Below are 17,198 nucleotides of genomic sequence, written 5' to 3' on the forward strand. Positions count from 1 at the left end.
AAAAAAAAAAGTGTTCGGTGTAGATAAAATATGTCTTCACTGGAAGGAACTTACTTTGCAAATATCCATATCCAAGGAGGAGAATGGGGTGTTCAGACTCACAGTGGCCAAGAAAAGTCTAACTCTTCTGCTTGCGGCAATGTAGCAAATTTATGATTAAGCCAGATTTGCTGTTTACTAAATCCAGGCTATTAAGGGGTAAAATATGAATCTTTTGATTACATAGTCATTTGTACAATAAAAAGTAATGTACAAATAATGTAATATAGTTTAATAATATAGTCTCAAGTTTGTCTCAGTGACAAAAATATTAAATGCTTTAGTTCTACATTTAATTTTATAAATGCAGATACTTGAAAGGACCACTTAAAGAATGCTTTATTATATTTTAGCTATTCTATACGATATGTAAAGGGGAGGTAAATATAGTATATTTGTTGATGTGGAGCTTTGGAAAGTCTGTGAATGTCAAGGGCCTACCATGGGCTCATGAAGAACAAGGAGCAAGCAATATGTGATTTATAAGGTGGAGAGATCTGGAAACAGCAAGCATACAGGACAGCCAAAAAGGTAACATCACCTTGGGCAATTCTTCACTTACTTCCACATTCTGTTTTAATGATTCCACTAATATTTAGAAAAAAATTTTACAAGGAAAATTTCTCAGTTAACTCAGTGATATTTCTGTCTAATTATAAAAGCCAAAAAAAACCCAACTTCCTTTGAAAGGGAAACAATGACTACATAGCTTACTTTCTTTCTAAAACAGGAGTCTTTTAGTTCATTTTAAAACATGTGCCATACAAGGAAATATATATACTGCCATTAAAAATGATAATGCAGATTTATATTTATATTGTTGGCATCGGATAATTGCCATTATAATGCTCTTATGTAAAAACAACAAGCAACATATGTAGTATGAAAATACAAATTTTGGTGTATAATTAAAACAGAAATGGGAAAAATAGAGATGTTTTCAGTTTAAAAAAATAAACTGGTGTCTAGGAAAAATGTTTTCCTACTCCTTAGAGAGTAGCAGACTAACAGCATTCAACATTAAGTTCTTAACACTGGTTTTACAGATCTACTTAATCAACTACATAACTTTAATAATTAAGTTGTGGTGGTATTTGCTTTTGCAGAAGGCTGATATTTTAAAAGCAAATAATATTTTTGAATGATTGATATTAAATAAGTTGACTACTAATTTGGAAATCTGAATTTCTTGTTTTGAGAGCTGTAAATGATTTAAAGTTTCTAATATTGAATAATGTAGTTCAGCAGTATTTTGGAGCCAGCTCATACAGACTTATAAGAACCAATTGTTTAATTTTCAAATATTTTCCTGCCAATTTTTTGATGTCACTCTTTTAGCTTGAAATGGGCCACGATGGGAATATTGACATCATGAAAATCGGCAAACATTATAAATCAGGGTATTTCTTTTTATACACAGAGGACTGGTTGTTAAACATGTACCAGCACATCACTGGTCTAGTTCCTAAGACTTCATGTGATATTTTGGTAGAATACATCTTTAATAATCAAAAAATTTTTTGACCAAAACAAGAAGTGAATATGAACTCATTTTAAAAAAGGTTTTTGAGCACGTTTAAGTTACTTTCTACAAAGAGAATAAAGAATACTCTTTATTTTAAGAGAGACACACACTCTCCCCAATATAATAGACAAAATTCCTTTTCAGTAAGATTTATTACAAATAACTGTGCTTTCTTATACTTATGTCATTACTACTTCCCATCAAATACTTCAAGCAATCTGATTTTTAAATCTTTCTAACAAACATACTTAAAAATTCTATAAAGTATGATTTCTGTTGCTCTGACAATGAAACTTTTCCTAGAGTTTAAAGAGTATGTGAAGATAGCTGGCAATTATCCCATGATACCAGAAAAAACAAGATTGTGCCTGTTCTGTTTTTGTAAGGTTTGATTCAGAGTACTTTTAACCATTCAATGATTTTTTTGATTTTATTTAACATATTCCTATAAATGATAGTGCTCACATTACACATCTCAGACAAACTGCACACCAGTGGACAGCTAATTTTTCACAGTTGCAAAATGGCAGGGTCAGAATATAAGATAAGATACATTCATATTTATTCTTTTTGTAAAAGAAAGTCATTAGAATCTGCACTAAAATTCAACAAAGATGTCACAAACTATAACATTTATGACTGGTTTTAATGTCATAGACATTATAGATGGAGGAACGACTAAAGAAAACGAGAATTATTTGAAGATGTAATTTGTTCCAAAATGAATGCAATCTAATAGATATACTTAAGGTCAAATAGAGAAATAGAAGAACCCCAGACGTAAGACAAATTGGTAAAGCTACACTTCACCAAAATAGATTATTTCATTACAGTGTGTTAAACATGGTAAAGAAAGCTAGAACTTTGGCAATGTTTTTGAAGTTTAAGTCCTGGAGGTAGGGTTCCAGAGTTCAGAGCTCAGCCAAGTGCTATAATTAAATTAATTAATTGATAATTAATAAATTAATTTTAAACTTATCGTAAGACAAAGTACCATGAATATAGAAAATAAAATTATGAATCTGAAAATATTTTAATATTTCACTATGCAAATGACTATAGAATACAAAATATAATAAACATCAGTATAAAGTATAATTGACATCCGTTGAATCACAATGATTTACATTAAAATGGAGGTTAAAATATACCTTTAGCTTATGCTCTTTTCTGTTGATGATGACGGCTGTAATCTGTTGGTCCATAAAAATTAGAATAGTACAAAGTAAAGCTGGAATAACAGCAGCTATTACTGTCCACCATGGATTTGGGCCTAAAGGTGTAATAAACCAGCCACGATCATCTCTTGTGGGCTGTGAAAAATTAAAGAATGCACAGTTATTAACTGGATTAATGAATACCTAATCAAATTGTCTTACAGATAATACCAGGAAAACCCTAGTTATAAACTGATATGCCAAGTGAATTATATATTTAATAATAATAATATTCACAAAGCATTTATAAGGTACCAGACACTATTCTAAGTGCTTTAAATATTTTAACTCATTTTTTTCTTCACAACAGTCTAAAGAAGATACAGATAAGGAAACTGAGACATAGAGAGGTTCAGTAAATTTTTCAAGGTCCCAAAGCTAGTAAGTGGTGGAGATAGGATTTCAGCTCTGACAAACTGACTCACAAATTTGTGTTCTCAATCAATACCTATATTAAATAAAATCATATTAATATTTATCATTTATGATTGGCAAATTTATTTACATTTACAAATATCACATTGACCACTGTGTATAACTCTTATTTTAGATGTGTATCCAGGTCACTATGTAAAAATGTCAAAAAGACGTTTGGTCACATCATGGGCTCAGGGAAAGGTTCAAACATGGCTGGTGCCTGAGACGAGTCCCAAAGGAAATCATTTTGACAATTCTTTGAGGAAGTCCCTAGCTTTTTGCAGTACGCGGGCCTCTCACTGCTGTGGCCTCTCCCGCCGCGGAGCACAGGCTCCAGACGCGCAGGCCCTGCGGCCATGGCCCAGGGGCCCAGCCGCTCCGCGGCACGTGGGATCCTCCTGGACCGGGGCACGAACCCGCGTCCCCTGCATCGGCAGGCGGACCCTCAACCACTGCGCCACCAGGGAAGCCCCCTCGCTCTTTTTGATAGGTGAGGAAACAGGTTCAGAGAGGTAAAGTAACTGGCCCAAGGTTGCATAGTTAGTAACATGGTCTGAACTCTATTCCAGACCTAATTTTATCTGTTTTCAAGACCTATCCACTGTGCGTTACCCTTACTTTCAAAATGCTTCCTTATCTTTTAAGAATATAGATATTCCCACTGGAATAATTGACAGAAAAGTTTTTCAAGCTGCCTCTAGGTTTCCATTTCTGTGATTTCTATTTTTTTAATATTAGGCCAAAATTTTAGTCATGCTGTGGGCATTTTATTTACTGTTATATTAATCTATATTCTTTATATTTTCATGAAAATCCCAAGTACTAGGGTTATAGCCATCATCTGAATAAAAATTAGACCTACAGAGATGGAGAGATGATAGTAAATCCTATGATAACTTCACCTTGAAAACACTTGGTACTTGTAGTTTTGGAGATGGGATCCCAATGGCATAGTCAATTAAAACCATACACAGAATCGTAAGAAAGACAGCAAAGTCGCTCACTATGGATCGCACCTAAACATAATGAAAACACTTGTCACTTGAAGGAACTAAAAATAGTGAAGAATACTCAGGAACATAATCTAGAATCACACTTTATAAACACTTTATGACATAATATCATAATATTATATTTTACGCAGACTATAATATTACTACTAACTCTTGTCATATTTATATTTATGTGTCTCTGTCATTAGGATGAATACACACTCAACATTTTAAAAATGAGGCATTATGGAATAGCTACAATGGTGATTGTGCTGTTTTCATTTAAAATCTAAGTTTATTATGAATTCCAGCATGTGAATATTTATTTCACAGAATAAGTTTGCATGGCTAGAATTTTGCTATATTTTAGTACTCTTTCTCACGTAGGTAACATTTTAATATGATAAACCTGAAATACCATAAAATAAAATTATCTATTTTTATTGAAGAAGCATAATATTTTAGTTAGTTTATCTGAGCTACAAGTATGGCAGCAGGTAATTTGCACAACAGAGTAAGCAAATTTAAAAGTTATTCTATGTAAGCCAGTTTTTAAAGCCATTTCTCTTTTATAGAGCCTTCATTGAGAAAAATTCTTAAACAATAATCAACAAGATCTGCCTTTTATTAGGCTGCCTTTATGATGCACACACAAACACATACAAAATGCAGGAGTTTGATACAAAAAAAAAATTCTATATTAATCAAATTAAGCTTTGGGGGGAAAGAAATGAATCTTCCACGTTACGGAAGGCAGAGGTAAGAAAAACAGAAGTTTCTCTCAAACAGCAGTTCTTAAAACATTTTCCCAGAGTAGAATTTTCATCACAATTTTTAGCTCATCCCTAAAAACCTTGTTTTCTTGTTTCTTTTCTTTCTTTTTCTTTTCTCCTTCCTTCCTTCCTCCTTCCCTCCCTCCCTCCCTTCCTTCCTTCCTTCTTTTTTGGCTGAGTCAGACCTTATAGGTGTTACTTTGCAGTGTTAAATATTGAACTAAGCTGTTTCTCTGTTTACTTTCCTTTCCAAATATGCAGATGCAAACGTGGTGGGTTAGGCGGAGGGACTGACACTTTAAAAATGAAAAAGAGGATAGTGTTCCAATGAGTCTTGCAGGGGCTTTCCCAATTACAGAATGTAACAGTGGCTCCTATGAGGTGTCTGTCAGGCTGGAATAGTTCCCACTGTTCACTGGGCAAGAAAGTGACAATCAGTAATGCAGTGTGTGCTTTTGAGTTCCAAAAATGAAAGTGGGAAAGTGGGAGTTTATCTCTGGGATTTGAAGTTAGGAGATAAGCCTGGAGGGAATGTGTACTCCTAGCACTGTATCACAGAATGCTTTCTCTTACCTCCCTCACCATGCCCACTCCTAAACTGGCAGCTCAATCACACAAAAACCTTTTCGTGGCTCCTTTAACGACAGCAACAGCTCTTTCTTTTGTCCTAAAACACACATGACTCCATAACATGCTTTATATTGGTTCACGTTTTGATCAGAAAAATTGTAGTCTAAGTACCTTGGTTGGAAAATAGCGGCTAGTCTTGAACTGCTTCAGTGTGGCTGACAGAGTAACTGTGGAAAAGAACAGGATCACTGACCAAAATAGAACATCTGGAACATATGGGTGCTCGTGGCCACAAGCTCGTCCAACATACTCTCCATGCAATGATTTGCATTCCTGCCAGAGGAAGTAAAACAAATGGAGCTATTAAGCAGAAAAGGTGGACACGTTTCTTTCAGAAAACTAACATCTTAAGATCGCTTGCAGTTGAGTTGCTGAAGTTATTCAGTTATGGCTCCTAGTTGCATAGGTAGTGAGCAATATGAACCACTTCTAAAATTCTTGCCTTTTCAAATTAAGTTTAAATCTATGAAACTAACTGATTTATCAATCACCATCTTAATGAATTTTCACATCAACCCTATAAAATAGGTAGTTGTTATTATTTCTATTTCATGTCTGAGGAAACTGAGGTGTAGAAAAGTTAAGTAATTGGCTATGGGCTCACCGCTGCTGGGTGGCAGCTGAGTTGTGATACAAACATGATATTCCTTTGGTGGGAATATTACTAAAGAAGAACAATGGTTTTGTAGAATTATCTAGTCCAAAAGCTCCCAAGAAAGGTGAGAAAAGCAACAAAAAACTATGATACATTATTACTGGAGTGAAACTGAAAGTCAAAGATGGGGCTCAAATTTAAATTATAGGACAAAAGAGAAAAAGTTAGTATAGAAGCAATGCAACGTTCATATTTACTATGACTTCTTCATGGTCTTTGTTTTTTCCTGGTATATATTTTATAAGCCTCTGAAGGATAATTTCTAATTGCTGCCTTAGCCATGAGGTGGCAGCAAAGTCAAAAAAATTTCCTTTCTTGGAGGAAAAAAACTGAGCATTTTAAACATTAATATTTTGAAATTAAAACTTTTTAAAAATGTTTTGCTTTTTACTATTTTAATTTAAAGATTAGAACACTAAATTTTAATTTTTTATTTCAAAACAGAGAAAAGAATGGTTTAAGTGATCCAGTGACCTTGTTAGTACTTGAGATATCTGGACCTGAACAGAAACTGAATTGTGCCATATACTTAAAGATCTTAGAGAAAAATATGGACTGACGGACTGATCACCAACAGAGACTGTCCAATGAACAAAGTTTCAGGCCCTGGAGTCCTTGTATAGCAGAAAACAAATACCTTCAAAAGATTCTAGACTAAATCACAGATTGTTACACGGTTATCCAAAAACAAACTAGTAAAATCTACTTGGGGCAGATACCCCTAAGGCTAGGATTCTTGAGAAATATTGTTTGTATACTTTATAATTATCTAACACAATTCCATTCCCTTTTCTAATCTAACTGCAAATGCTACATTCTTTGCTAGCTAAAGTTGAATTCCAATTATCTATTTTAATATAGAGCACAATGACTTGGCTAATTGAAAAACCAAAGAAAAATCCCCCAGGCCTTAATTATAGCTTTAATTTTCCTTCTCTCAAAACTCTGTTAAAATAGATAAAGTAGCAAAAATGAATCCTTGAATTTTTTAGTCCCGTCTCTTGCCCCTTGTCCAGAGATACTAGTATAGCAATTACTAAGCAAAGTAATGGTTAAGAAGAATGGATAAATACAAAGAGGAGCTAGAAGCTCTGTTGTAAACACATTATCTAAATATTTGTGATCAGTCTTTTGTGCAGATATAAAAATCCTCCAAGTCTTGGACTTGGCTGGGTCTTGTTCTCAAATCTTAGGAACATAGAAACCATTTAAAGGATCATTTAACTGTCTCATAATCTATAATACATTGCCAATAGCTTGCCTAGTTACTTTAATTCAAAGCAAATTCGAAAAGCGTATTTATTTTTTCTTCCTTTTAGGGGGACAATATGCTATTTAAAAAGGAAAAATTGTGAACTACTAAATTCTACATTTATTTTCTGGTTTATACTAACTGTACCTTTAACACACACACACACACACACACACACACACACACACACACACACACACACACACACACACACATAAAACAAGTACTGAGATTTGGAAGAGAAAACTAAATCCAAATCCTGTTCTCTTATTTTGAGTCTCACATATGGTTTCACTTACAAAAATGAAAAACTGCTTGTTGACAAACTCATTTCTACTAATTATTCTTCAACACGTTCTAAGTTTCAGCAGTGTTATAAGTTGGTAAAAATTAAGTTTGATAAAATAAGAAATTAAAGTTGGCATTAGTGTCCTGCCCCTTACTTATATATAAGCTAAATATGTAATTCTGGCACTAAAACGATTCTTAACCAATTGCTAGTTAATTGCTTGTGAATATTTTAAACCTCGCCTAGGAATTCCTTTATAATGACAGATTTTGAGATACTGCTAAAAATATATATAAACATAGAAACCTAAGTGTTCTAGCTTGCTATAAAACACTTGAATTAGGCATTATTCACAATAGCCAAGATATGGAAATAACCTAGATGTCTGTCAATGGATGAATGGATTAAGAAAATGTAGTATAAATATATAACAGAATATCATTCCCTTAAAAAGGAAGGAAATCCTGCCATTGCAACAACATGGATGAATCTGGAGGACATTATGCTGACTGATATAAGCCAGACACAGAAAGACAAACACTATATGATTTAACTTACATGTGGAATCTAAAAATGTCAAACTCAGAAGCAGAGAGTAGAATGATGGTTACTAATGGCTGGGGACAGGGAAACATGGGGAAATATTGGCCGAAGGGTACAAACTTTCAGTTATGCAGGATAAATTATGAAGATCTAATGTATAACATGGTGACTATGGTTAATAATATTGCTTTAAATAATTGAAATTTGCTGAGAGAGTAGATCTTAATTGTTTTCACCAAAAAAAAAAAGGTAACTATTTGAGGTGATGGATATGTTAATTAGCTTGATTGCGGTAATCATTCACGTCATATACATATATCGAAACATCATATTGTATACCTTAAATATACAAAATTTTTATTTGTCAATTATACCTCAATAAAGCTGGAAAACAAAATAAACCAAAACAAGATATTTACATTAAATAGTAAATTTGTGATTTGAGACTATTTTTCAAAACGATCATTAAATATTTATTGAACACTTATTATGCATACAGCTGTTTGGGAGAATCAAAGAAAGCTAAAGTTCTTTGCCCTTGCTGAGTTAGCAAGGTATAAATTACAATTAATGAGATATGTAACAATTCAATTAAAAATCATCACATGAATAATATACAAAGTAGATATTACATGACTATTTTTACAAAACTAGTTATAATAGCCATTAGCACAGTGCTTTATTAATACAATGTTTTTGATGATACTAATGGTTATGCTGAGGAAAGAAATCCCAGAATAACAATTAAGACAAAACAATTTTATGGCCCTCATTGACTTAAAAATTGTAAGATTTTTTCATTACGTAGCATTCCCTTTGGTGATAAATGCTATTTCTGGTCAAGATTAGCAATTACCTATTGCAAAAACTGCTTTTAACTAATGAAAAATAATATGAAAATTTCTGCCAGAATGTTAACTCCTAGTACAGAACTTTAAGAAAAAAACCACAGTGCTAGATTTGCTTTGATTGCAAAATATTTTTCACCGTACTCTGCTTGACCCTAAAACTTCTAATATTTAAAATTAACTCATGGCTAGCTAGATCAATTGTGCTATGAGCCTCTTTGAAAGTTATGATTCAGGGTTTGCTACTACGTGGAATGAATATTATTATTTAATATTAAATTATTCAAGACTATAAAACACAGAGTAAATTATCATGTTAAATAATTTAGAGATGAGATTACTGGGTTACTGTATTGTAGGGGACACCAAGATGAGGGACAAAAGCAAGGGACTCAAGACATAATATCTTTATAGTTTACAAAAGGGAAATATAAATGGAAGATGCACAGCTGAATGGACCAACCACAATCCCATGTCTAAATTCTGAATAACTGTAGCATTCTTTCTTGTTCAGCTCATCATTTCTTTTACTGATCGATTTAAATGGCTCTCTGAAAGGAAACAGTTTGGTAATGTTATTTTTTCTAAGAAAAAATAGGACAGAATAAATGTTAACCATAACAGAAGAAAACAACAGAAGTGAAGGCTTATTTTAGAGCAAATAACTAGCATAAGAGGAAAAGTAGTAAAATATAGGTCAAGATAGAATTCTAAACAGAAGGTAAGTAATTTGATTTTGATTCTGAAAGAAAATATTTAATGAGGAAAATTGATAAAATAGGCAATAGGTCAAGTGCTCTTACAAGAATCATGTTTAAAGTTTTATAACATTTGTACAACAAAAAAGATTTCTATGTGTCACTAACTGGTTCACTTACTAAATGATATGTTTTTCATAAAATGAACTAGAATTTATATAGTTTTATGCCCATGGTTATAATGGGATTTGAGCTTATATGGGTAGATAAAGTGGCAGAAGCTTTGGATTGTAATGTTTGTAACTGGGAAGAATAGAGAAGAAACTAGAATGACTCAGATTTTAATACTTATTAAAACCAGAACACTTTTGATTTTTCCAATTATGAGATTTGATTGACCAGAAGTAAAGGATGCAAATGTAGATGGAAAAGGAGGTGCACAAATATTGCAAGAGATTAAGAAGAACTGAGAAATTCAGCTATGAGGGGGGAAAAAAGATACCACAAAAAAGAGGAAAGCCAAAAATATTTTTAAAGGTATAAGATTTAACTTTGATAGGTGAAAAATATGTTGCCATTCTATTTCTTGAATGGAGGATAAAGAGAAAATGGAAGTAAGAAAATCTTCCTGAGGGAGGTGCCAGAATTTTATTAAGAAAAGTGACTTTTGTTTTTCCAAAAAGTTCAATATTTACACTAAAATATTAACAAACATCCCCTCCCCCTTAACATACTCTGAACAGCTGGAGCAGTATTACAGAGTAAAGTAAAAGCATTCTGGGTTCTTTACACAGAAGGCTGACTTAGTTCTGCCATACGGTTTCATTTAGGTCAACACTACTCTTATTTAATGTGCTTTCAGTTAATCTAGTCACATTATGCCATATATGTGTGCTTTCAGAGTAACTCAGGCCTAATAACTACTGGAAAAACTTAATAATGAAAGAAAACCCCAGTAAACTTATGCATACTTGAAATGAATGAAATCAAAACCATCACTTTTATAATAGTATTTGTTTAAAACACTTAACTTAGTGGCAATAATTCATTCAAAAAGTCAATAAAAGCCCTTATAGTAGTAAGATTCAAGGTATGACCCATTTTTCTTTTTTAAAAATTAATTAATTAATTTATGGCTGTGTTGGGTCTTTGTTGCTGCATGCGGGCTTTCTCTAGTTGCGGCGAGCGGGTTGTGGTGTGCGGGTTTTTCACTGCAGTGGCTTCTCTTGTTGTAGAGCATGGACTCTATGTGCACGGGCTCAGTAGTTGTGGCTTGTGAGCTCTAGAGCGCAGGCTCAGTAGTTGTAGCACATGGGCTTAGTTGTTCCGTGGAATGTGGGATCTTCCCGGACCAGTGCTCAAACCCATGTCCCCTGCATTGGCAGGCGGATTCTTAACCACTGTGCCACCAGGGAAGTCCATGACTTATTTTTCAATGTTTCACTTACCGACACAGTTAGGTTCTCCCAAATTATGTCAGAGGCAGAAATATTGGACTCCCTCCATTCCTTCAAAGTATCATTGCTAGGATTATGTGGTTCCACACAGTTACACCTGCAAAGGCAAAACAGTGTCTTTTGTGAAGTATCTTTTTGTCACCATACTTAAAACAAATGTGTGATGGGTCCTTCTTCCCCAGTCACAGCCTTCCTCCATCTGAGAGATAAGTAGGTAGGTCATCCTAAACTCCAAAACACACTATTTTCAGACAGAGGACAGATATATTGCTAGGATTAGATCACTTCTAATGTTTCCTGGAATGAGAGGCATTCCCTCTCTGTCCCCATCAGAGGAAATTTTTTAAAGTGTAGGTTAGAACACAGGGCTTTTGAGGCCTTTTAAACCAAGATGCTTTCTAGACCTTACAACAACCATTTGCCTCTAAATTATAAGTCAAGTGGGAAAAAATTATAAACATTCAAATGTATTATTATAATTACTTATTTTTATTAATACTGTATAACTATATCAATTAAAATTGGAGTTTATAATTCATATTTTAGAGATCATTTAGAATTTTGCAATGTAATTTAAAATTAAAGCTAGGTTGAAGCAAGAACCCTAGGTATCTCAGGATATACTTTCTTTGTGATGAGGGATAGTTCTATTAAAAATCAAACAATCAGTATGCAAAAGATTTTTGAATAGCTACTACATATAAAGTAACATGATGAACGCTGGGTGGGGTAAGAGCAGAGAGAATAGGAAAAAGCTGGGCAAAGTGGTACTGTTATGTAATAAAAAACAGCTTTTGATCTCATGTTCTTTATAACTTTGTAAGTAAATGAGAAGACAAAAGCAAAGATTATCAATAAGTTAATTGTCTTAGATGTTAACTTCAATTTACAAATTGTCTGAAAAATTCATTCATAAGTCTATTATTTGCCCTTCAGAGAGCATTTTCTTATAGAAGCATTTTATAAAAATAGTGGTTGGGCTCTCAGATTAAGCCACATATATACTACATAACTTGTATATTAGTTGGATTGCTGTTTTAGTGATATTAATTGAACTGTAGAACCCAACTGCCATTATTTCTGTAGGCAAATATATTACAGTCTCTACTTGATAAATTCCTCTGCCTAAGCAACAGTCTCTCTTCTTCTTTATTTTTTTTCGGTACGCAGGCCTCTCACTGTTGTGGCCTCTCCCGTTGCGGAGCACAGGCTCCGGACACGCAGGCTCAGCGGCCATGGCTCACGGGCCTAGCTGCTCCGTGGCATGTGGGATCTTCCCAGACCAGGGCACGAACCCGTGTCCCCTGCATCGGCAGGCAGACTCTCAACCACTGCGACACCAGGGAAGCCCTCTCTTCTGTCTCTTACGTCAGGAATTTTAGTCTGTTCTTTTTTTTACCACCACTCATTCATTTTTCAAAGTGTACTGAGTGTCTATTATTACAAGAAACTCTCCTTAACTTGGGCAATACAGACAGGTATGTTCCTGCTCTCACTAAGAGATGTTAGAGTATTCCCCACCTGGGCTCACATGGGGCTGGGCCTCTAAAAAAACAGAGGATTCCAATGAGAAAGTTGTTGATGAGGATTTTAAGGGAATGAGACATGGCAGTATTAGCTACTATGAGCAGCTACAGTGACCACCATGGTATCAGAGGGAGGAAACACAGCAAAAGGGAAACAGTCCCCTGAGATGCAGTAATAGTCATTCATTAATGCAATTTATTCAAATCTATAGGTTCTCAAGTCCCAGATTAGTTGTACATAATCCCAGAACACAGGATTATGTGTCAGAAAGGCCTTTGTCCTTTACTGGCTGTGTGGCCAGGGGCAAATTACTTAAGCACTCTAAATCTTGGTTTCCTCATAAATAAAATGCAGACTGAAATGCTTACCTTGTAGAGCTATTATGAAGAATAAGTAACATGATATATATTAAGTGCCTGGTATACATTTATGCAGTTTTGAAATTGTAGCTGCCATCATCATCATGGTTCTCATCATTATTTTCTGGTTCATTTTTCAGTTTTTCATAAGATGTAATAAAACTGTTAACTTTCAATTAATGTAATACAAAAAAAACACTAGGCTTTTCTCTAACATGCTGATACTCTTTATTTTGCTTCCAGTGCTTTAAAGAGAATTAAATTCTGACCAGCATTAAAACAGTTTTGCTACTATCACTGAGAATCTATCAAAAGAAAGAAAATTCCTGTTTAATTTTGACTCTAGGTCATTAGATCACTAGGCAAATACGGTAAAGATAATATATGAAGAGAGAGAGAATAATTTCATTTAAAAATATCTTAAATTATTAAAAAATAACACTAAAACCATTAAATCACTGAATATTTTCTAAAATTAAAAATCAGGTTTGGCTTCTAGCTTAAGAAAGAGGACTGAACACACATGTTTATTTTCTCATTACCTAGAATTCATTAACCAAAGAAATAATATAAAAAGAAACATGAGGAGAAATATCAACAAAAGAGAGATGTAAACAAATGGAATATGAAAAGCATATGAAAGCAGGATGTTTGTAAAAGCAGAACAGAAGAGTAATACTAACAATAATAGTACTTTTATGTTTAATCCTTAAAATAGGTAGTATTAATCACATGAAAATATCAAGGCACGAGTGATGTGGCCAAGGTTACACAGCTAGAAACATCAGAGCCAGAATTTAAACCTAGGCAGTCTGCTCCTAATGACTAACTTAAAAAAATAGAAATATTTACATAGAAACATAAATATATATACATATAAAATTTATAAATTTATATAGGATATATATATATCCTTCCAACTGCAGTAAGGGAAGGACCTGGCCTGCCAAGTAGAATCCCAAAAAGGGTCTGAACTAAGAGAAGATGTTGGGATGAAGGAAAGAGTGTTTTCGAACCTAAGAAAGCAGTGAAAGAACTCTCAGAATGAGAGCCCAAGAGTGAACCAGGGAAGAAGTGAAATCACAAGATGGCTGAATGGAAAGTCCCAGTGCTCCTTCCCCCATAGAAACTTCAATTAACAACAATATATGAACCAAAATATTGTGACGAGAATTCCAGAATCCAGTTAAGATGTTGCAGTACCTGAGTGCAAAGCTGTGAACAGCCACATTCAAACAGGTAAGAAGAGCAATTTCACTTTAACTGCATCGGCCCCTCCTCTAAGCTGGCACAGCTCAGCAGTGGTAGAGAATACCCTGGCTTACACTTTTTACACTGGGGGTGAAGAGAAAATAGAGGCTGCATCTGACATTCCAGCTCTTCAGAGGGCTACTGAGGGACTGGTATCTGTCTTGTCATAAAATGTCATAAAATGGCAACTGTCTCACCTAACCTGGGATGCTGATGGGGACTCATCATATGGTAGATATCTGGAGGCCTCTGAGAACAAGAGATAGCAGAGAATCTTGCTACTGTAAGTTCTATGGTTTTACAGTAGCAAGATTCTCTGCTATCCCTTGTTCTCAGAGGGAGCAAAATATTATGAGCCCCTGGAAAAAGAAACCAGCAATACTAATTGAGAAATTGCACACACGAGGCTCAGAGAATGTGCATCCCCTTCCCTCCAAGAAAGGGTTAGAGAGGCCCCCAGAATCTCTAGTCAAGCTGATTAATAAGAGTCTTCTGCACAAAGAGCAAGTTCCTAAAGGCTATGAAAGGTGGCTGTTATTTCAAATGTGCCAATCCTAAAACAAAGTTATGGGACACATGAAGAAACAGGGCAACATGGTCCATACAAAGGAATAAAATAAATCAGAAACTTACCTTAAAGAAATAGAGGTATATAAATTACCTGACAGAATTAAAATAACCATTATAATGATACTCTATGAGATCAAGAAAATGATGCATAAACAAAATGAAAATATCAACAAAAAGATAGAAAATATTTAAAAAGAACAAAATAGAAATTTTGGAGCTAAAGAACACAATAATTGAACTAAAAAATTCAGTAGAGGAGTTCAACATCAGACTCAATTAAGCAGAAGAAAGAATCAGTGAACTTGAGGACGGGTCACTTGAAATTATTCAGTCAGAAGAACAAAATGAAAAAAGAATGAAAAAGAGTGAAGAAAGACTGAGGAACACATGGGATATCATAAGCAAATCAATATATGCATCATGGGAGCCCCAGAAGAAGAAGAAAGAGAATAAGGGACAGAAAGCTTATTTAAAGAAATAGTGCCCCAAAACTTCCCAAAAATGGGGAAGGAAATGACATCCATATTTAAGAAACCCAATGAATTCCAACCATTGTGAATCCAAAGAAATCCATACTAAGACACATTATAATCAAACTGTTAAAAGTCAAATACAGAGAAAATTTCAACAGCAGCAAGCGAAAAGCTAACCACCATGTGCAAGAGAAGTTCCATAATACTACCAGTGGATTTTTCAGTCTGAACTCTACAGACCAGAAGGCAGTGGTATGACATATTCAAAGCGCTAAAAGGGAAAACTTCCAACCAAGAATACTATATCTGGTAAAAAATGGGGGACTTCAAAAATGAAGGAGAAATAAAACCTTCCCAGGTTTCAAAAATAAAGCTGAAGGAGTTCATCACCACTGTATCTGCCTTATAAGAAATGCTAAAGGGAATCCTTCAAGTTCAAACAAAAGGACGCTGAACAGCAACACAAAAACATATGATAGTATAAAGCTTGCTAATAAAGGTAAGTATATAGACAAATACAAAATACTGTAATGGTGGTACATAAATCACTTTTAATTCTGGTATAGAAGTTGAAGGACAAAAGTATTTTTAGACACTATTACTACAAAAATATGTTAATGGATACACAATATGAAAGGATGTAATTTTTGACATCGATAACATAAAAAGTGTAACAAGGGGGGAGTAAAAGTGAAGAGTATTTGTATGCAATTGAAGTTAATTTTATCAGCTTAAAATAGATTGTTGTAAATATAAGATGTTTTATGTAAGCCCCATGGTAACCAAAAAGAAAATACCTTTTTGTGTAGAACATCCACAAAAGAAAATAAGAAAGGAATCAAAACATATCACTACTAAAAAAAAAAAAAAATCAACAAAACACAAAGGAAGTAAAAAAGAGAGGAAAGGGGGCAGGTGACAAAAATGTTACAAGACAGAAAACAACTAATAAAATGGCAATAGTAAGTTCTTCTTTATAAATAAGTACTTAAATGTAAGTGGATTTTACTCCCCAATCAAAAGACATAGAATGACTAAATGGATAAAAAAAAGATCTAACTATATGCTGTCTAGAAGAGACTTTTGATTTAGGAACACACATAGAGTGAAAGTTAAAGTATAGAAAACAATATTATATGCAAATGGTAACCAAAAGAGAGCAGGTGTCAGGGTGGGTCATAATCATATCAGACAAATAGACTTTAAGTCAAAAACTGTCAAAAGAGACAAGGAAGGACATTATATAAGGCTAAAAGAGTCAATTAACCAGGAAGATACAAAAATTAAAAAGATATACGCACCTAACAGCAGAGCACCCAAATATATGAAGGAAACATTGACAGAAGTGAAGAGAAAGATAGATAGTAACACAATTGTATTAGGATATTTCAATACCTCACTTTAAATAATGGATAGATCCAAATAGAAGATGAATAAGGAAACAGAGGACTTGAACAACAGTATAGACCAAATGAACCTAATAGCATATATAGAACATTTCACCCACCAGCAGCAGAATACACAGAGTTCTCGAACACACACAAAACATTCTCCACAAGAGATCACATGTTAGGTCACAAAACTAGTCTCAACAGATGTAAGAAGACTGAAATCATACTAAGTATACTTTCCAACCACAGTGCAATGAAACTAGAAATCAATAACAGAAGGAAAACTAAAAAA

The 17,198-nt window shown here is 34.0% G+C and overlaps 1 protein-coding gene across 15 annotated transcripts in view; it reads right to left on the minus strand.

Annotated features, from left to right (window-relative positions):
- Window positions 1-17,198, minus strand: part of SLC4A10 (solute carrier family 4 member 10) — a 309,415-nt gene that overhangs the window by 31,138 nt on the left and 261,079 nt on the right. For all 15 annotated transcript variants that reach the window (XM_027129968.1, XM_027129959.1, XM_027129928.1 and 12 more), the window contains 4 exons: window positions 11,327-11,432; window positions 5,705-5,866; window positions 4,101-4,214; window positions 2,716-2,877 (listed from right to left, as the gene is read on the minus strand). In XM_027129968.1, coding sequence (XP_026985769.1) covers window positions 2,716-2,877; window positions 4,101-4,214; window positions 5,705-5,866; window positions 11,327-11,432 — 544 coding nt within the window. The remainder of the gene's footprint in view (window positions 1-2,715; window positions 2,878-4,100; window positions 4,215-5,704; window positions 5,867-11,326; window positions 11,433-17,198) is intronic.

Source organism: Aethalodelphis obliquidens, unplaced genomic scaffold (assembly GCF_003676395.1).
Source record: "Aethalodelphis obliquidens isolate GAN/ISIS:26980383/991018 unplaced genomic scaffold, ASM367639v1 scaffold2, whole genome shotgun sequence".
Classification (NCBI taxonomy): Eukaryota; Metazoa; Chordata; class Mammalia; order Artiodactyla; family Delphinidae; genus Aethalodelphis; species Aethalodelphis obliquidens.